The following is a 22,179-nucleotide window of genomic DNA, read 5'->3' as shown; positions in this document are numbered from 1 at the left end:
TTGTAAACATCTGTATACTAGCCATTAGTTAAACGTTCTTGTCTTAGAGGTCACAGAGAGCTCAACAGGCATGAAAAACAAGAAGTTCATTTGTACCATTATGCATTAACACAGTTACAGTTTCTTTCTGAGCAGGCCAGTATTGCTATAAAACTCTTGCCTCCTCCTCTGTGTAGTTTCTGTGTAAACAGGCAAGCAAGATATGAGTTCTCTAATTTAGGATAACATTGTTTTGCAATTTTTGCCATCTTAAATTGTTATCTGCTATTGTGTTGGGGTTTTTTTTCCCTACAGAGATTTTATAACTGTATCACAGCTTTCTAAATAACATGCTTTGAGTAAGATTTTCAGTCCCCCAGGGGATCCACTTTCTACACTTAAAAGTTGCCGGAGTTAGCACTATGTGTTAATTAAATTAATGAAAAACAAACTATCAGCTTTAGTTCACTTATTGTAAAATTTTTGCTTTAAGTATCAAAGAGTGACTAAATAGTAAGGTGATCCATTTCTGATCTAGTTTGATTTCCTGGCCCTCAGGCTTGCAGTGCATTGGTAGCAGCACTCAGCTTCTGGGGAAAGTGAATATCTTTGCTCAGGTGTGACATGTATAATAACTCACCTTAGGTCTTTCTTCCTAAAGTCTACACCACAAAGCTAGTATAGAGAACAGTCAAAAGCAGCTAAAACAGTCAGAGCAGAGCTTAAAGGTCTGTGCAGATGTTAGATTTTTTTTCTCCTTTGTTCTCTTAACAGTAATGAAACAAGAGGAAAGAATTCAGCTATGGCATATCAGTGATCAAAACTTCTGTAACTTTTGAATAAAGATATAATCTCATTGTAAGAGTGAAGACAGAAGATAGAGCTTAGATGGGGAAAACTTGAAAAACTTTGAAACTCTTACCAGAAAGCAAATCGTCATTCTCCTTTTTGTGCTCTGCAGTTAAAAGAGAGGAAGCAGATTCCTTATCACAGAAGTTAATACAAATACACATCAGCACTTTATATCTACTTCCTCTGCCCAGCTCTCCAAGTCTTCCTTTTTTTGTTACTGTGGAATTGGGTTTCACCATGTATGGCCGTGAAGCTTTTGTGCCATATACTGGACATCAGTTAAACATTTTGTTTTAACTCCATTTTGTGACAGGTTGACTGGTTTTACCACACTGTATGTATGGTTTACTATTAAGGTTTTTCCATGCTAATGGAATTTATGCTTTCTCCTCTCTCATAGCAAGTATTCAGATTTTAAAAACAAAACCAAACCAAAAACATTAAGCTCACAAGGACATTCTGTTCATCTCATGCCAAAGGAGAAGAGATCTGGAGTTGAATAGTCAGGCACCCTTCGGAGTTCAGTGTAGCAAACCTTGTTTGCATCAAAATCCTTCCTGTGCATCCAGTTCATCTCTGAGACTGAAAGCAAAACTAATGTCGATGTCCTTTATTTTTATAGACTAGTATCAAAGATTACATGACTGAGAATTATTTTAAGGGATAGTGTGAGAGGCTCTAAGTAGAAGTGGATGACTTCGTTACAGTGGAGGTCATACTGTCTGGGACATTTGGACAGAAGGCTGACAAGTAGGAGGTAGTAGATGAAGTAGATGACCTGCAGATTACCACTTCCAGCTTCTGATCTTTGACAGTGTTAATTTTAACCTTTGTACTGCAGCTTTGTCAAAGTACCACTTTGTCTGTTTGGGCAAGTCTTAATTTTCTGTCTTGCCCTATTGAAGGTAGGAAGTTTAAGGAAGGTATTTTTCTGAATAAAATAATACATTCTAAACATTTTGTATTTTTTGATAATTTTTTAAATAAGTTGCAAGTTGTAAATAATTGCATCCATTTGGGCTGACATACTAGAGCATCTATATTTTGCAGAAAAAAGAAAGAACATACATCTGGGTTTTTTTATGGATAAAGTCTAGAAAGGTCTTAAGTTTTGTCAAAAAGCAAAAATACCCTTTGAAGAGTAATAATAGTAGCTCTTTATGTCTGCTTTATAGAAAAGCTAATAATACTAGACCTGAATGAGATTTGTGATGGAGTGAATGCGTCTATTGTGATTGATTTACTTTGGAAATCTTGTAAACCCTAGAAAAGTCAAGAGGGTATTCACTTCCTCTTTTGATTAAACACTAACTAATATGGTAAGAGTATATTTTCTTTTATAAAATGTAACTTTCGACTCCAGGCGGTTATTTTAAAAATATAAAATAAATGCTATAATTAACTTGCTGCTGCTGCCTTTATGGTTCAGGCTTTCATTTGGGAAAATACAGTATTTTTAACAGTCATGCTTGATACATTTTTATCATCTGAATATATGTTTATTTATTTAGAAAGCCAATTAAGAGAAGAGGAAATACATTTTTTTCCCTTTAGCTCTAACTATAGTAATTTTAGCCTAATACTGAGCTGTAAAAAGTGTGTATATAAACATAAATCTTCACTTGCTCAACTAGAATGGAAATCTATATATAATGTATGAGACTTAAATTTTCAGATTGGAAAGTTAGATGTATTTATTCCCCAAGTTTTTTATGGTAGGCATAAACGTATATCAATTTATATGGCAACTGGGTTGGGTTTTGGGCCTTTATTTAGTATTTTGAGACAAGACTTTAATTGACATTAAAAAATTAAACTGAAAAGTATATGAAAATCTGTTAGCTCGTGTTGTGATGTGCTTGATATAAGTCCACCATAGTTAGAGTGGGATCTGCAGATGGTCTTGGTGCTTACCTTTACCAAGATGGAAAACTAAAATTTCAGTGAGTTTCTAACCATGAACTAATGAAAGACCATAGAGTAGCTTCTGTATTGTGATAATTATTTAACGGAGCATGGAGTTCATCATGAGGAAGGGATTTCTAATACCACAGAGTGTTTTGCTCTATAAAAACGAGCCTTTACCAACCAGAAAATTAAGGATTTGACCACATACTGTGCTACTTTTTGTACCTTTGAATTCTGATATTCACAGTGCTTTATCTCAGTATTGAATCTGTGCAAATGTTTGTCTTGAGAGGGTGGTGATGAACCTCAAGTTTGAATTCTTGGATGGTTGTGGACAACTGTTGTCGAATGCAATTATCTTTCTCTGGTCCTGGAGTCTGTCATGTAAGGCATTAGGAAGAAAGCATCTGCTCAGTCTTCCTCATAAGTTTTCAGTGTTAACAAGTAGTTCCAGTTGGAACTGGAGGCCCTCTTCAGCTCCTTTGTTCAAACTACTTACAAAAAATTGAGCCTGACAGAGGCTGTAAAAGGAAGGATGAGTCTGAGTTACTAAGAATGGCTGAAGGGAGTCTTAGCACCCTGGTGTAGTTTCAAGCATTTTTTTCTGTATTTGCTTTAAAAGTTATGAGTAGTCCCTGAAGCAAGGGCCAGAATCCAGGTCTCCCTACAGTCTGCTTTGTAATACTGCTGCTACTAAACAATAATTTCAGAATATTGATACCACTTGTTAACATGAATGCCCTCTATTTCCTGTTTAATGTTTTAATGGTGTATTTTGCAGATAGAAAGTCTTTTGTGTCACTGAAGCTGAGTTGGATTAAAAACTATACATGTGAATTGGTTCTTTAAAGTTAGGAGTTTACGTATGTATCAAGCTAATTTTTTTTTAATAACATAAAGAGAATTTTTTGGAACCAGGTTGAAGATTATCCTTATGAAGTAGGGAAAATAACTTCTTTGGCTAGAAAACAGTCTAGATGCAGTCTAATTTTTATGACACCATGTTAGCATAACTAAATTCTGCGTGTTCATAACTTTTGTCTTTTGTTGCAGGTGCTAAAAAGTGGCGATCCCTTTCAAAGCAGGTGGGCAGTAATTCCTGTGCTGTCTTATAACCATAGATTTTGACACAGTTACTTTCTTTCATGATGTCAACTTAGAGTCATAGGAGAAATAAGGGAGTTTTTAAATCTTTATTTAAAAAAAAAAAAAAGAGAGACTTTAATTTCTTTTTTTTTTTGTCACTTCAGACTCAGCTGAATCCAGAAGCTCAAAGATACTTGAGCAGTTGTGCCTGTTATGTTGGATTTACTGACTTTTTCAAGCCTGTCAGTTCCTTCCTCAGCCTGTATCTGACTGAGTTTCTTTAGTGTCTAAGTGTAACAGGTGTATCCAAAGCTGCCTGAAATACTTACTCCACTCTCTACCTTTTGTGATGTTTAAGTGCCTCTCATTTTTTTTTCTTTTTTTTACATTTGTACAACTGCAAAAAGACTCTGTCTGTATCCCTGTATTTTAAGTAAAGTAGATACGTATTCATGGGTGAAGTTTGCTTTAGTTCAGGTTGAGTGTTTTAAAAGAACAGTTGCTTGGAGCTTGTATGAAAACCTTACTGAAATCCAGGGGGACTTATCCTTGGCTTCAGTGAATATGAGCAGTGGTGAGTAATTTCAGCACCGAATACGTTACATGTCTCTCTCCAACTCTGCAAACACTTAGTATTCATGCAGATGAGCGATCCTTAGAATAATCACGTGTGCAAAATCTATATATATGCTTGAGTACTTCCAAAGTCATTGTGGTAAACTGAAGTTAAATTAACTGGTAGATTTGCATGCAGTTCCTTGTCTTTTATATTGATTTCCTAGCATTTACTCATAATCTGTTAACTACTTCATTAAATATTTAAATACTTACTTTTATCTTTTTTTAAATCTTATTTTTAGGAACTGAATCAGATCCTTATGGAGACACCACCAGTTTGGAAAGGATCATCCAAACTTTTCCGTAATCTTAATGAGAAAGGTGAGGCATAAGAATTTATTTTCCTGAAGCAAATTATCACTTGTATTAATTTATTGTGGCTAAAGGGATGTTGTACTTTAATCTGAGTCACTTGTACTTTAATCTGAGTCACATCTTCAAGAAGATAAAAAATGTTTGTTGCTTTCTACATTTTACAGCACGGAAAAGTTCTCTTTAGTCTCTACAGTGTTTTAATCACGCCATCTTACAGCTAGCCTCTTTAAGTGAATTGGTATCTTAGAGTTTGTTAAACTGATGTTTGAATGTTTCAAGTTCAGTTTGTTGTAATGAAGAATAATCTGTACACCATAGATAGAATATTCTAATAAAGACAGAAGATCTCTTTCCTTTTTTAATAGGTTCAATGACGTGATTATTTTTAAAGACAGTAATGGTATCTTATATTGCTGAATAAGCATTTTCTTAACAACACAAAGAGACAGTTTGAGAAATGCCATATATCCCTTTAAATTCTGCAGATGAAGGCTTTGATAGCTTTTAAAACTCACACTATTGGTAAAGAAAGAGCCAAGAGCCACTCCTGATTCCCTCTCTTTTTTTTTTTCTTTCTTTCTTAATAAGCTCTATCACTTCAAAAACAAAAACCACAGAAACCCCTTCCCCCATAATGGCTTGTATACAGACATTTAAAAGCTATTTATGATAAATAATCCACTTGCTTGTATTCAGAACGGCAAAGGTCTGGTGCAGCGTTTTAAATATTTTTAAAAGCAGCCGCAAGTACTTGCTATAAAATAAAAACACTTTATGAATGTTTAAAATAAGCATGCCAGCAACAAAATTCCAATCAAATGTGTGCATGTAATTGATGCATCTAATTCAAATGCAGCTCAAATTTATTAAAGAAGTATGCACTTACCCTCAGAGAAGGGTCTTGGGCTTGAATCTGCAGTGCATGGAGGCACTCACTTTTTTCCCTGAGTCTGCAGCCAGAACTCCAGAGGCAGAAACTGGCACCTCTTTGTACTGTATTTCCTTGTATTTCCTTGCTCTAGGCTGCTCTCTATACAGTCAGAACAGCTGACTGTTGAAATATTAATTATATAAAAATTCAACTTCAGAATCTGTTAAATCAATACATTATCAGCTAAAAAAAAACATATCTGGATGTTGCTTATTAAGTCTGTAATAAAATATCTGCAACATGTACAGTCTTGATTCAACAGTATCTTACTCCAGTTTTCTGCCAGTGAAATTCTACAGAAGTTGATGGAGTTAAGAGGACTCAGAACTGGCATAATAAGCTGGTAAAAGTAGTAATAAACTGTAGCACTTATATAGCGTTCCAGCATGCTTTACAAGAAAGCGAGTTCCATTATCTGATTTTTATAGGTAATATAATAAAAGATGGTGGGTCTTACAACTGATAAGGTCATTAAGTAAGCCAGTGAGAGATATGGGAATAGAATTCAGGTCTCCTTAATTCTAACCTAGTGGGGTTTTTTTAATTTATTAATTTACTCATTTTCTTTAAAACATGCACATTTTAATATGAAGCATGTAGCAAAAGCCTACATCCATTTGTTTTGCCATAGATTAATTTAAATCAGATGATCCACATAGATTTATGCCAGTCTTCCTTAAGTTTTATTTTTATGTTTTACCCTTGAGTAACCTCCCTCTCTTCTTTCTGATCTTAGTGTAAGCTTTTCTTTCTGTTCAATCGTGATTTCGAGCCTCTCTCTGGTAATACTCAGAGCAATCAACCAGAACTATCTGTCTACAGCCACAATGTACCAGTACAAACAAAAGGAGAGAATGCTTTCAAGGCCTTTTATATTGCTGTCTTCATACCTGTGATGGACTACATGACAATTGCACTTTCTTCCTCTGTTTTACAACAAAGAAGGTGTCATCAAACAAACAAAAATACATACTTACATTTATTGACTGGCTATTAAGGAACGTTTTACATCACTGAATGAGAGAACCTTTGAGGTGTCTGATTTCTTGATAGCTGCTTGTCCAAACAGATTCAAGCAGGCCTTTGAAAAGTAATTTCTGCAAGCTGCTGTATAAAATGAAGAAGATAAAGCATAGAGCATATGTTACTTAAATGCCTGCATTTAATCTTTGCTACTCTTCAGTGTGGAGCTATGTGTAAATTGAGGAAAAGAGTAGGTGGTATTAAAAATACTTAGTAGCCTTCATTAGTAGAACTACTAGCAGTACTAAAATCTTGGTTCTGAAGACTTAAATTTGCTCTTGGGTCAAAAGGTGGGAAAATGCCTTTTTTTTTTTTTCCACGAATGGAATGGAAGTTGGGAGGGCAGTGTTTCAGCTGGTAAAGGTTGAGGGTTTTAGTGATTCTTTCAAGTATGTGATTTGGTTCCAAAGACAATTTAGAAAGTCTCTGTGATATCTGTGGATATCTGTGTGGTTGATTATTTTTTCTTATATGTCTGAGGATAGGAGACCTGATTCTCTTGAAGGTGCTTCTCTTTCAGGACAGTTGGCTTTTAGGGAGTATTGTATGGTTGAAGGTTTGAGGATGCATTTGGACAGATCCAAAAGAAATATAGCTGAGATTTGAAAATTTGAAAATCTCAGCTATTCAAGAGGACAGAAAGTCCCTCCTGAGTATTATTTCAGGACAGAATTAATTTAGAGCTTTTTGTGCTATAAATATTAGTAGAAAATGCCAAAGTTTCTTACTTTGGCAGTGTTTGAAGTGCTGATGTTAAATGTGTTCAATAATAGTAAAATCCACATGAATGATACAATGTTCTGAGTTTTAATTGTACAGGTTTTTCAGTGAAAAAAATTCAGGTGACTGTTTACATAGTTTGTCACATATTCAGTTAAGTCAGATTTTAAAAGATATTTAAACATCCAAAGATGTGGCTGGTTTTAGAAAAACTTTTGCACCTGACTTGGACTGAAATCAAGGAGACAGCCAGCAACTTTTGAAAATCCCAGCTGATAAACATCTTTACTCTCAGGCATCTAAATACTTTTTTTTTACTCTTTTGAAATAGTGAATATTTTAATATTGTTAACACTTTTGGTTTTGGAGGACAGACGAAATCAATTGGTTGGAAATCAGAAACCAGTTTTGCTAGTTCAGCCTCAAAGATCATTAGAGCTAAGGGCTTTTGGGAGAGCTGCATGTCATGGTTTTCAGTTCTTATTGAACTGTAAGATGCTTCTCTTCACTGGTACTATGGGCATTCTGCAAGGTTATCTCTTTACTCCAGAGCTAATAAAGCAGAAGTACAAGTTATGGTACCAGACATACTCTCTGGATATTGGCTTCAGTTCTAATTTAAATTTTGCCTTAATCACTTCTGAAGAGAAAATGAAGTGCAAGTCCACAATGTGATTGCCTTTTGCCATCTAATGAGAGATGAAAAGCTCAGAATGTATTCCTTACAGATCTTCTGAATGTAGAAGATGAGATAATACAAATGTCTCTAACAGGCTTTAAAAATATTTAACAAAGTTTAGACATTCATTTAGTAAGAGTTTGAATATAAATTTCAGGTGATGATTATGAAAACGTGCATATAAAGACAACTCAAAAGCCCAAATCTATGCTTGAGGCCAAGTTTTCAATTATTATAGGACACGCACTTAAAAAGCACATATTAAAGTCAAGAACTGTATTCACACAGTACATATCAGGAGGGAGCACTATTAATGTTCTCAGAGTAAATGTTCTCATACTGTTAAGAGAGTGTTGTCATGAATTATTGGTGGGGTTTTGGGAAAGAAAATTGAACAAATCATTTATATTAGCTTCTAAGAATCTAGGCAGCTTCTGTTTAATGAGCCATTCTCCACTGACTGTAGTTGTTTATTTGCCATATTTAACGTATTCCTCCACTAAAATACTCAAAATGAAACCAAAACAAAAAAACCCACCCCATAGATAAGTATTTTAGACAAATAACTCATTGACCGGGTTGAATACAGTCCCGTGTACATGAGTATGGATATGCATATGCACATGTACAAAAATTCTCCTTATACATAGATTTAATATTTTCAAGTTTAGGATGTGTAGACAAAGTGAAACTAATATGGCATAACTTTTTTTTGTCTTCAGGTGTGATATCTTACACAGAATATTTATTCCTCTTATGTATTTTAACAAGTAAGTATTTTTGGAGAAAAAAACCCCAAAACTTCCATATGAATTTCTAAACTCTGAATGTATTGCTGTATGTTACAATACAATACATTTTCCCCGCCCCCTCCCCCAGCATATTCCAATATGGAAAAAAACGTATCATGCATCTCTATGTCCATTTGAACCTCTCCTGTCATATTGGAATATTGTGTTATGTTTTATTTAAGTGCTTTATTATCTAGAACACCTTTTACTGACTGTTAAGAAAGTTGAGCCATACACTTCACCTAAACCCCAGTTAAGAGCTTAAATTTATTTTCTTCTTTGAAATTCCTACAAAATTTCTAGCTCAATTTACTGAACTTTATAAAAGACAATGAATATAGGGAGAAAACACATGCATTATTACTGGTTTGTTTCACCTATTAGTGCAGAATGGGTGACATCAATGAGGCAATGAAAAAATATAAAATATGTCAAACTAAAGTAAATTTTTGTTTATGTTACAAAACACTAGCAAAATGGAATACTTGTTCTACCACACATAAAACCAAAATAGAATGACTTATAGTTAGAGTAAACTAAGCCTTATACAGACTTTGTGTTGATATTTTAAGAGGTGGTTTTGGGGAAGGAGCAAAGTGTTTTACTTGTCTTTCATTTGTATGTAATTAAAACATTTCTATTGGATTCATTAGGGGTTTTTTCAGACATGATCTGGATTCTTATTATGAATCAGTGCAGGAACTTGACCCCAAACCCTTACAATCCCTAACTGCTGGATCAATGGATATTTTTCCATCATTTTTCTGTTATCTGGACTAACTTTTGGCTGTAATACATCCATATTGCAAATCATTGAGTATCACCAAAACATTGCCCAAAGGCTTCACTTACAGTTACAGTCAAAGTCCCCATGTTTCGGAAATAATTTAAAATTCTAACCTGATTTCAAATTTCAATGACTCTAAGCATGTAAACAAGAAAATTCTGGGTCTCTTTCAACACATCATTTGTTTTGACCAGAAGTTGCATCCTGTACCCTTTTGCAAAATTTTTTAAAGTGTCTTTTAGAACACTGTGTTTCCATAGAAAATTTATTTTTTACAAATTTGTGTTTTGTAACATAAAATGGACACTAGTTATGAACTAACACTCTTAACTACCCAACCAGCCATTACTGTGATATTTTTCTTGGATATTTCATGTTCTATTTCTAATGTCTATTTCACCTAATCTATGAATTTGTGAGCATGCCTTCTGTTTTCATAACATGCATAATATTGTTTCACAGATGTTATGGTTTGCATTTACTATGTACACAAATGTATTAATTTAAATTAGTTGAGGATATGGCTTTTATGAACAGACACCAAATAATTTCTTAGAATTTTATATTTGCTTTCTTTCCAAGCAAATAAATAATTGAATGGGGTTTTTTTTGGCAGAGCCACATGCAGGTTTTAGAATCGCTTTCAACATGTTTGATACTGATGGCAATGAGATGGTGGACAAAAAGGAATTCTTAGTGGTATGTATATTTTCAGTCTTTGAATACTTTGATGTCATCTTGAAAGTCATATATTGGTCTGGATTGAGGCTCATGATGATGTCAATAATCATGAGAAAATGAGCTATTCTTCACTGAAGGTAGTTGTTTGTTTGCCTTTTTTAATGTAAATAGTAAATGCAAGGTAATGTAAATTGTAAATAGTAGCTCCTTATTATAGTGCACTGGTGTGTTGTATATAATGATTTTTGAAGCTTAATTCCAGTTTTTATTCTGGATCTTTTTAATTGCTACTACATTCAGAGATAATTAGGCTATTAAAATAATATTGCTGTATCAATGGTCAGCAGAATTATTTGATTGCCATAATGATGGAGGGACTTGCAAAAGAAATCTTTTCCTGGGAGACCACTTCACTTTGTTATTCATTCTTCTTATAATCCTAGGTGACCTTAAAATATTGACTGACATAATGTGGCACTATCGTCTGTTTTGGACAAGATTTGTAATAAAGTAAAACATACTGTGCATATATCTAGTTCAGCCCATGAAATGCATACACTGAAGGAATTTGCTAAACTGGGGTTCAGTGATTTCTTTTTAAGGAGAATATTTTTGATAGCAAAACTGACTTTGAGCTGAAGAATTTTCATGTGCTTTGGAACAGTTGGCAGGACATCTAGAACTTCGCAGTAGTTGTGGTGCATCCAAGGATTTGTTACATAACAAATTTGAATTACAGTATTTTTCAAATGAGAGCTTTACTCGGTTTCTTGCTTGGAAAAAGCAGTTCTGTAAATTCTTCTTACTAATTATTTAAGCAGAGAGTTTATTTTTCTTCTGGTTAGAAATTTAAACAGTTCTGAAAGGTCCAGACTTTGAAAGAAAAATTAGCTTATTTCACATGTCATTGAGATTTGTGCACTAAGAAGAATTTGGCACGTGAGCCAAAAATTTTCAAAAAATCTTAAATCATCCACTATATTTTGATTTTAATCATGATAAATCTGATAATTGCATCTTAAAATTCAAATACTGCATAAGTTTTCAGGTGATGGGATCCACTAAGTACGGGAGAATGATGTTTGCACTGACAAGTCTAAAATTAAAAAGCCTTGGAACAAGAGGGTTATTTCAGATTTATGTTAATTTCATTTATTTTCTGATTTTAAAAGAAATGAGAGGAGTAATTAATGCTATTCTACATGAACGTCAGTGGTGAAGTAAAAAATTGATCATTTAAAAAAAAAATGAAATGCAGAAGATTGCCCACTCAACATTGGGGCTGCTGATTTTACAGTGACTATGTGGCTTTACATTAACAAACTGCACAATACAGTATAAATCAGAGTTTTCTAAATTGGTAATGTCCATATGCAGGAGATGTCTTTGGGACTGCACTGAAACACTAGGTTATGGCAAACATAGTTTTTACATTTCTTTAGAAATTAACATCTAAAATTTTGTTGTTAGTGGTTTAGACAAGTTTTCTGAAGACTGCACAAGGCCTGTATTTTCTACTGAAGAAGTACAGCCGATTAATAGAATTAAAAATATTTATAAGAATTGAATCAGATGTTTGTAAAAAGACATCAGTTCTTATCTTCATACATTTTTTGTGCAGTTGAGTTTAAAATAAATACAGTAAATATATATGAAAAAAAGCCCACTGACTGAAGAAGAAGATGGAACAAAATATAAAGAATGAAAAAGACAGATGGAATGGATTTAAGTGTCAGACCACAATTTATTTAAAATGAAGACACCCTAATTTCCTGTGTGCTGTTTCTTAATTGTTTTCAAGTCAAGGTAAAAGGCTCGATTCAGATAAGTTATGCTAACCTAAGGAAAACAGAAATGTGAAAGAAACTCTCCTCAACACACTGAACTTCCCTCAATTGTCCTTTTCAAGCAAGTGAGGTCTGAGATCTGGGGGCTTGTTTTCTGGTGACGTAGCTTAAGCAGAACAGGTCTTATTTATTTTGGAAGCTGTCACCACTTGCAAATTGTGGCATGCTAATCATTTTTTGTATTCTAATATTAAATGTACACATCCTTATATTTGCTAATTCCTAATAACCATGTCCTCCAGTCGGGGGAAGAAGCCAGCAAACATTGGATTAATTGGCCAAAGGAAAAATAGAGAGGGGGGGGAAGTCTTACATGATTCAGTAAAACAGAATGTGGTGGAATAGACTGACAACTTTAAAAAGAAAAAAAAAAGCTTGTATTACAACGGCTAAGTGGGAGGAAATTGAAGCAGGAGGCTTTTTCTTTCAGAAACTGATGCTGAAAATGCAATCAAATAAGTATATAAGGCGGGAAGCGAGGACGTTTAACTATGAATATTGCATCTTGCTTTCTAACTATGCTTTTGTAGTCCTCTTCACCTCCTGCTTTTTATTTGTTTTGTCATGGTCCTTGATAAAAATTTCTTCTTATTCTTTTTCTGTTACCAGACTTGGTGGATAGAAGAAAGAAAGGAGAATTTTCAAACATTAGATATATTGCTGTCTGCCTATTACTGTATTTAACAAATTTTTATAGATTAAACCTGACTGTAACTCTGCTCGATTATCATGTCAGTGACACTTCAAAAATTAGATCAAAACCCATCAGTCAGAATGTTAGATCTGAAGTGAGAAAGTCTAAAATAGATAGATAGGCAGATAGATAATGTTCATGTAAATAAAAGTAAATATGAAAATAAAAGTTGATTCAGTGATGCTGCAGCTGTGATAGAGCTGGCCCCAGAATATACATTTGGCATCTGCACTCACCTTGCTTGGGTATGCATCATCTCCTGTGTGCCTGGAAGCAGGAGACTGTAAGTGTTACCATTTGAACTATATCCAGCCTTTGCAAAATACTTCTCCATTGATTACAGTCAGCCATCACAAAATTGGAAGTATAGTTAATACTGTTCAGTTTTGCAAATGAAGAGGCTTTGAAGAGATTGGTGTAGGGTTCACATGTTATGTGATTCTTGAAGAGTACGTGTAGTGAAGAGTTGAAAAATACTTAATTTTTCTGATAACAGCTTTAGTGTTTTTGTAAACTAATTCCATCGTGTTTATGCTTTCTTCTTTGCTTATGTCATAGGGGTGAGGTCAGAGAACAGAAGGATTGTGTTGCCTTGTTACAGGAGATCTTGTTTTTGCTGCTTTCAGCAGTCAGTCTCATTATCCTGTTTCAAACAATGTTCCTATGAAAGTACTCCTAGACCTTTTTGCATTCACTTTTCTACTCGCTGGTATCCTATAGCACTCCTTCTGAACAAAAGATCCATTTCCAGAAGTTTAGCAAGTGCTTTAATGATGAATGCAACAGAATCCTACTCCCTTTGCCTCTGTGGCAAGGGAAATGCATCCAAGGATGCATTGCTTTTTACTGATCTTTTTTGGTTTTTCAATTACTGCCACTCTTCTCTCCTACTTGATGGCTTGTCAATTCACTTTTCACAAGGTATTTTCTTTCTAATTCTCTCTGTTCATTTACCTTTCTTCTTTCCACAGTTTTGGGTTGCAAACTGTGTAATACTCTAGGCCATCCAAGTAAATGTCCTATCATGACTTTTCCCTTGTCAGCATAGGTTACAGTAATTTGTGCCTGCAGGTTTCCAAAAAATTGGAAAAAACATACCAAGGTTTGTAAATTGATCTCATACTCAAAAATAGATACAGTGACACACACAATATTTTGGTCCGTATTTGCCTTATAGGCAATCCCAGAACACAGTAGTCAATTTTGGAAATTCATAAAATGTTATTTATAAATGCATTTGCTATTTAATTGCTAAACACTGTATTCATTTATTTCAATGTTGTCATACCCCTGCAGTAGAGCTTGCTGATCCCTTTGTCTTAGTCATCCGCCTTCTCTGAAATATGGTATTCTGAAATTAAATTTGGAAAATTTGCTTGCAAAATTTATCACACACACTTTATCTTTCACATTCCAATCCCTGGGGATCTCTGTGTGCATGTCATTACAGTATCAGGTTTTTATCAGACTTCTGGTAGGTAAAATGGGGTCTTTGAAGTGACTGCCACAATTGTGTCTGTATGCCATGATGTTTGGTTCTGAAAATACCATCTTCTAGATAGGACAAATTTGTCAGCCACAGTGTTTATTCTTTTTCCAGCCCACTTCAAGATTAGCAAATGCTACAAGTGGCAGTACAATATTTTCACGTGCAATTTTTGAAAAGCTGAAGTTCACTGATAGAGATACAGATGGCATCATAGTTAATACTGCTCTCTCTTGCTGTGAAGAGTAAACATTGTGACACCTTTTTCTAATTATTTGGGACTATTAAAAAGTATTACTATAAATTAAAATATCTAAATAAAACAGATACTTACAAAGAAAGATAAGTACAGACCAGTTCTTACTCTGAAGACTTTATAATTTCAAAAAATAAATATGCTCAAGAATCTATATGTTTTAAATCTTGTATTTGAGGTTTTCTCAGAAGTCATGTTTAAAGCTCTTAATGTAGAGAAAGTTGTGAAAGGGTATCTTACAAGACCTGAAGGTATTCTTTGATCAGACTTGAAAAAAAAGGGTACTTGATAAATTACTCTTGAGTAGTAGTTTGTTGCTGCTGAAGGGGAATGTTTCACCCCCACCAGGTGTTTCCACCCCTCCCTTGTGCCAGCAGGACTGAGAACTGATGTGGCTGGAAACTAACAATAAAAAAGATTGATCCATCTGACTACATAGCCACACAGATACTAATTAGTACCCAACAAGAAAGGATGTGCCTAGAGGTGGTGAAAAAGGCTGGAACTCCCCCTTTTTGTATAGGCTGGATTGACTAAAATGTAGAGCTAAATAGGATGTTCTTAGTATTGTGCTCCCAAATAGAATCATTAGCCTTACTTTGTGGAAAAAGTATTTCCTTTTTCCTTTCTGTGTGGTGGTTAAGGTCACAGAAGCAACATGAAGGCATGAATATGAACAATAAGGCATCAATGAAACACTGATATTTTAGTAAAGACCTACATTTTAATACTGTTTGCAGTGTTGCTCACAATGAATGATTGTTAGGCATGTGAAATAGCCTGAAAACTAAGTAAGAACAATATGGTTTGGTTTTTAGCTACAAGAGATTTTCAGGAAAAAAAATGAGAAGAGAGAAAGAAAAGGAGATGAAGAAAAACGTGCAATGCTGGTAAGTAATATTAGAATAGTTACAGCTGGTAGTTAGTTGGTTTTCTTTGATGTAGGACAAAGTTGTGTGTGTATATATTTCACTAATCACTTTCAGGTTTTTTTTAAACAATAAATTCATGTCATTAAAAGAATGTTCATAACTTTATATATAGAAAAAAAGCAATATTTAGCCTAAACTGCAGTTTATACTCCTGCTTTCATAACTAACTGAAGCTATTCATGTAGACATACTGATCCTGATGCTTGTTATTAACATAATAGTTTTAAAATAGCTGGTGAAATGTTACAAGTGAACTTAGATTTTATATTCAGGTTTAATTTTTTTAATTAAATACTTGTTATGACCAATGCAAAATGTTTTTAGTTGTTTATATTATCTGAATACATTTTTGTGGCATATTGAATACTTATTCTTATGTCAAATTTGCATTTCTTATGTGCATAAGAAAGGTAAGTCAGAAATAGACAAGTCTGTGGTGGTTTGTCTGGAGGATGGCAGCAGCAGCAGGAACTTATTTTATTGTTGGACAAATAAAAATCAGGGACAAGTTTCTGTCAAGCGCACAGCAGAAAAAAACATCTTCATTTGCAATTTGCAGATTTATGGCAAAAATTCCTTATTGTAAGAAACGTTTTGACATATATGCAAAGCTTCTCATAGTGTTCATTATCCTTTTGGGACCATAGATGTTTGATCTGAGATCTTTGTCCCTGAAACCATAGGAAGTTTGAATTTCAAGCATTAATACTTTTTAAACCTTCCCTGAGTATAAAAAGGGATCTTTTCTTCCCACCCAGAGAGACCTATCCTTCTCAACTTTTCAAAACTGTAGGTCAATTGTTGAATCTCTCACACACTGTTTATTCTGAACAAAGGAAACTTACACCCAAAGGAGAGCTTTTGGAAAAAGTAAAGATTGCAAAATGGAACATTTCTCCTGAGAGTAATCTCTGCAACTTTGTACTTCTCTTTTGAAAATTTGAAGAATGAGATTGAAGATAAGCCATTTCTTCTTTACTGTCATTTTAAAACCAATCAAAAAAATCTAATAATATGTAAAATAAAGTTTTGCTTGTATTAACCTATTTTGTTGTCTTTTTTTTTTTCCTTCCCCTCCTTTTGGCTTCATTCTGACATGTGATACTTGGCTTGGCCCATTTTTGCTGTATGTCAGCGTCTTCAACTTTATGGATATCATACTTCTACTAACAGTGTATGTACTCTAATTATTTTCAATTTATGTAGTCTTCACCAGTGAGGTGAGATAATATGCTATAAGAAAATTTACTATATTTATATTTTTCATCAACTAAATTACTTGTGCTAATCAGTAAAAATGTGATGAATCTTTACTCGCATAAAAGATTGTGCATGCTTGTTGCATGGATTTTGAAACAGGCAAGCCTACCAGGAGGAAAGGTTGCGCTCTCTATTTATATAAGATGAAGGAAACAATATTTTTAAGGAAAAGGACAAAATATATCTTAATAAATCATAGACTTGTTTTTAAGTAATGTATGTAAATCAAGTCATCCTGCATGAGTCATTTGATCCGGGTCTGTCTTGTCTCCTTGTGTATAATGTGAAGTAATAATTAATCTAAAGGATCCTTCAACTCTTTGTTTCCACCCCACCCTGCCCCCCTAAAAAAGAAACCAGAAGATAGCTTTTATGTTTTTGTGCTTCACTTAACAGAACAAATAAATAAGAACTTTCAGTGCTGAACTAGAATAGGATTTTACAGAAAATAGTCACTGTATTATTTAGGTGACAGTAAACTTATTTTCGATCATTTTTGAGGAGTTGGAGAGGGAGTCAGCAAGAGAGAGATGTTCTGGAGTTTTTAATGTCTTCATCATAACCTGGTTAATTTTTGGATCACAGCAGAAGTAAAACTGTTGTAAAAAAAGATTGATTTGATGTTAAACTAGAAGAATTAAACTTGGATTTGTATGATTATTGTGATATTCAAAGTGAGGGGAGGGAACCTACAAGAATTAGATAGCTAGTGAAATTCCAGTTTTAAAGTCTGTTTGTTTATGTAGTCATTCACAGGAATGCACAGATTTATTTCCTGTGAAGTCAGCACATGCAGTTTGGGTAATCTGCAGGAAGGAAGTCTGTTGAATGAAAAGGTGCAGTGACATGATATAGATGCTGCAATGTTGTGAGAATAATGTAGTGGGAAATGTGAGGCTTTATGATTCAATGGATTTTAGATCAGGCTTTACTGCAGTGAAAGATGCTGTACAGTGGTTGCCATATTCCTGTGCAGCCTCCTATTTTAAACTGAAACCAAAATAGTTAGGCTTTCCTACTCATATAATCATTTTCAGCTTTAGTAAAAAAATCTCCTTCTAGACTCCAGCCACATCCAAACTCTTTATCAAGATGATGCCCAGGTGTGCAGCATCCTTTTCTGCTCTCCAGCTACCTGACTGGAGATCTCCACACAAAGGAGACTCGGATGTGTAGGAATTCACAGTATCCGATAAATCCCCCAGCCCAGAAAACTGATACTTTGGGTTTCTATTTCTCCTACTGAAACGTGTAGCAGCCTTTTGAGTTTCCCTTGATGTCCTGGGGAGTTGAAGATACTGAAGACCAAGGAGATGCACCCCTAAAATGTCTGGGATAGTCCAAAGTGCTGTGTTGGGCCCTTCTCCTCACTTCATCCTTCAAAACAGTTCTAATTTTTTGAGAAGCGTCAAGGTCTATGAGCCATAGAGTGCATACAGTGACATTTAAAATGGGTTAAATATGTTTGTATTTTCATTTGCATAGGTTAATTCTTTCAAGTCATGTTCTGGTGCATACTGCAGTTGTGTGTTGAGGCTAGTTCAGCATGTATTGCATGAGTGCTTTCATTAGCCAAATGCCAACCAGAACATGATAACTATGATGAGATGCATGTAAAGAAAATAAAATGTTCGCTCCCAGAAGTACTAATTCCATTGGCTAAAGTAAATCTCCCATAAGAGAACAAATTCAGTGAATACTTGAAATAGATAATTACATAATTGTATGCATAAAAGAATGAGGTGTTGTTCATTTGCATGACCCAGTAAACATCAAAGGGATAAGTAAGTGTAAAAGAAACTGCTAAGGACCTAATCCTGTACACACTGAAGTAAACAAATTTGTTTAAGTTTAGCAATTTAGGACTGAATGGAGTTATGTATGAGAATACTGTGGCCACGGCACAGGAACTGTTACTCCATAATAAGAGAAAGATAAAACCAGAATTTTTCAAAAAGGAAACAAAAGTATAATATACATTAAGCATGGGTATAATTCCTGGTAGTTTGTCATGTTTCTCTGATGACAACTTACTGAAAGAGCTGAGTTGAATTGGTTAGTGGAGGAAGTATGCAATATAGAAGCAGTACATATAACGTGTTGACATAATGTAGAATACATAGAGACAATAAACCTTCAACTCTACAGTATTCTTTATAATAACAATGTGGTTTTACACATCACACTGCAGTGTAAATCTTCTAAGAGAACAAACAGTATGTGCTAAGTCAAAAAAAAATGGTTTTCATTTGTAGTTGGAAGATCAAACTCACTGCCTTCCTCTCGCCTGCCCAGATGGATGTGAGTGGGGAGCCATGGAAGTAGGAGACTTAGTTTAGATTAACTTGTGGAGAGAAAGAGGAAAATTCATTCAGTTGCAATAACCCTAACCAAGTTCAAATAGACTTCTGCTGTCCTTAAGATCACCTCCCCTAGATTTGGACTTGATGATCTTAGAGGTCTTTTCCAAACTTAATGATTCTATTCTATTCTATTCTGTTTGGTTGGGGTTTTTTTCCCCAGTAGTAAGATGTCTGGCACAGTCCTTTTTGTTTCAAGACAAGCGTTGGTTTACGGTTGGACTTGATGATCTTAAAGGTCTTTTCCAACATAAATGATTCTATGATTCTGTAATTGGGGGAAAAAAAAAAAGAAATGTATTGCATAGATATTCCAAGACTAATTGCAAGATAAAGGAAGGCCTGTTTTAATAAGGGAGGATTTTTCAGGCTTCCAAAAATGAAACATTTCAGAGCAAAAAGGTAAACGTATTTTCCTTGGAGAGATTAAACACTTACTTTCTGTTTAAACAAGGTAAGTTTGATCATCAGATCTGCATAGTGTTTTCTTGATAGATATGTTAACAGTTGAAGTTGCACTTATTAGGCTTGGCTTGGTTTTTGCATTTCTTTATTATTGCAAGGATGTCATCCTGATTATTGGATGGAATTAATTTCATATAACTAGTTGTATGGTGATATTTATATTTTGACCAATGAGACAACAAATTTCTGAAGTATATAAATATTTTTTTGGCAAAACAAAATCGTTAGGAAAAACAACAGCAGAATACTGAGTTTAGATGGATATTTTCACGTGTACTTTTGATAAATATTTTCACTTTACACTTTCTCTATTTTGTTTGGGAAAGTGGAGTCTGGTGATACTTTTGGCACAGCTAAGTTACAGGTAATAAGCAAACAGCTGTAACAGACGAGTGTTCCTTTCATTTACAAAGTGTCATGTAACTGGGTAGAAATTTCCCTGTGTAGAAGCAAAAGAATCAAGCCATGCTTTTGAAGATCAGTTGGAAAAGATTTTAAAGTCTGTAAGCGGTTGTTTTATTGTTCTTTGGTTTTCAAACAATTGTGCTTCTTGAAATTTCTGCAGGTCCTTAAAACAGAAGGAGAGGACCTTGTCCCCAGAAGCTATTGGGATACTTTGAGACGTAGCACAAGCCAAGCACTCTTTTCGGACCTTGCAGAGGTATAAGACAACCTCTGTCCCTGGTCCATAAACAGACTGCTATTTTATTTATTTCTGTTCTGATTATTTTCCTATTTTATGCACTTTGTTTCTTCTCTTCATTTGATTACTTTTTTTTTAAAACCTGAAAGTTCTCAGATGAAATAGATTTGGCACCATGCAGTGCGATAATTGAAAGTTGTTATTTCCAAGTGAAAGCAAAGTTACTTTTTGAAAGAGTTGGAAGATCAAATCCTCCTCAGTCCTTACTATAAGAAGCATTTTCTAACACTAATAGTGACAATACTTCACAGAGAGTAATTCAGGAAAACTTTGTCATTTAGACTTGGTCCAGTGGTATGACAACTTTAATGAGAGTTGCACCCCTTTAAGCTTTTAATCTTTAGGTCCTTAATGTGCTTTTTATGTATGTTATCAGAGCTTATCTTCAGAAAAACAGTATCACGCAAAGATTGTTCTAATTGTTGGATGAAACCAGGAATGTTTTAAGGTAACCAAAACATTAGTCAATCTTTTTTTAATGTTACATGATCGTTATGGAGGACTAGCAATATCACTGAGCTGTCAAATTAATTTCCATAGTGCTTTAAATTCTAATAAGATTCTTGTTTCATGGTCCGCTTTTAGATAATTAGGACACTTATTTGTATTGATCATTTAAGACGGTCAGAAAACTAGATCATTTAGGCTTTTCTGTGCCCCATACAGTGAGGGTGATTGCTCTGCTGGTTGTGGCATTAAAGGACATACAGCAGCTCCCCACTGATTCTGGTCTCAAGTCCCATGCTTCATAAGCAGGATCATAATGAGAAAGAACAAGGAACTGAAACGGACCTCCAGGGTAAAACAATCTTTTTTGTTGCTTCATAAGCAATGTGTGCTCCATATTAAAAGTAATTAGTGTTTGGTCCCTGCTGTTCCTCTGCAGAAGGTATTGAATAACCTGAGGACTTGGACGGACTTTTTCTAATTTCCAGGCTAAATTTACTCATAGTCCCTTTATACCAGTCTGTTGTCCCTTAATTTTCATAGGGCTTTTTCTTCTTTAGTGTTAATCTTTTATTCATGGTTGTGTTTATAAACACTGTCATAGCCCTCAGTTTTAATTACCATAGGCTAAACACCACAGGATCTTTGATTTTTCTCTTAAGGTAGAACGTACATTTCACAGGTATCAAATAAGCCTTCTCTGTACCTCTCTCAGCTTGAGTTCATTTGCCTTTGAACAAACCAAAATGTAGTGTTACACAATTGAGTTTTGTACCGATATTTATAGCAATATTCATAGTAATAATACGTTCATAGTAATCTTGCAATAAAGCAGTATACCCAGCCTTTCGGTGCTTGCTTTTAAATTGATGAGCCCCTGAACGATTAGTCCAGTTATTAGCCCTTATTTATTCCACCAAATTTTAAAACCCAGAACATCAGTGTTCTTGTCTAGTCAGCTAAGGGAGACATAGAGGGGAGAGAGGGCCACTCTTTTCATTGACTGTTTAAGGAGCTTGGGGCACTGAGTTTTCTGAATTAACTGTCATCTTAATCTACAGTTAGCTGGCATAAATTCAGTCCCAAGTATAGGTGGACTTAAGTTTGGTAATCTCTACACACCTTTAATTTGAAGAGAGAGAGGTTTTTTACTTCTGATGCCTCAGACTAATATCTGTAACTACAATCTGTAACTACAAGCAGCTAAACTAAACAATGATTTAAATTTTCTGTAAAATGTATAAAAAATATCTCTGCTCACTTCTAAATCATTTTATAAAGAAAAATCATGTCCTGCATTTGCTCCACTGACCTTTTCCCACTTCTCAACATAATCATCTTTATCTTGCTTGGATTAAG

The 22,179-nt window shown here is 34.5% G+C and overlaps 1 protein-coding gene across 1 annotated transcript in view; it reads left to right on the top strand.

Moving 5' to 3' along the window:
• MICU3 (mitochondrial calcium uptake family, member 3) overlaps nucleotides 1–22,179 on the top strand; it is a 44,296-nt gene that overhangs the window by 1,327 nt on the left and 20,790 nt on the right. Inside the window, exons 3-9 of the mRNA XM_010570073.1 lie at nucleotides 3,793–3,824; nucleotides 4,686–4,764; nucleotides 8,834–8,881; nucleotides 10,306–10,388; nucleotides 15,472–15,543; nucleotides 16,721–16,759; nucleotides 20,236–20,331. Of these exons, the coding sequence (XP_010568375.1) occupies nucleotides 3,793–3,824; nucleotides 4,686–4,764; nucleotides 8,834–8,881; nucleotides 10,306–10,388; nucleotides 15,472–15,543; nucleotides 16,721–16,759; nucleotides 20,236–20,331 (449 nt within the window). The remainder of the gene's footprint in view (nucleotides 1–3,792; nucleotides 3,825–4,685; nucleotides 4,765–8,833; nucleotides 8,882–10,305; nucleotides 10,389–15,471; nucleotides 15,544–16,720; nucleotides 16,760–20,235; nucleotides 20,332–22,179) is intronic.

Source organism: Haliaeetus leucocephalus, unplaced genomic scaffold, assembly GCF_000737465.1.
Source record: "Haliaeetus leucocephalus isolate CR32 unplaced genomic scaffold, Haliaeetus_leucocephalus-4.0 Scaffold284, whole genome shotgun sequence".
NCBI classification, from domain to species: domain Eukaryota; kingdom Metazoa; phylum Chordata; class Aves; order Accipitriformes; family Accipitridae; genus Haliaeetus; species Haliaeetus leucocephalus.
The sequence above is the reverse complement of the archived record's forward strand: the minus strand, read 5'-3'. Positions and strand labels throughout refer to the sequence as shown.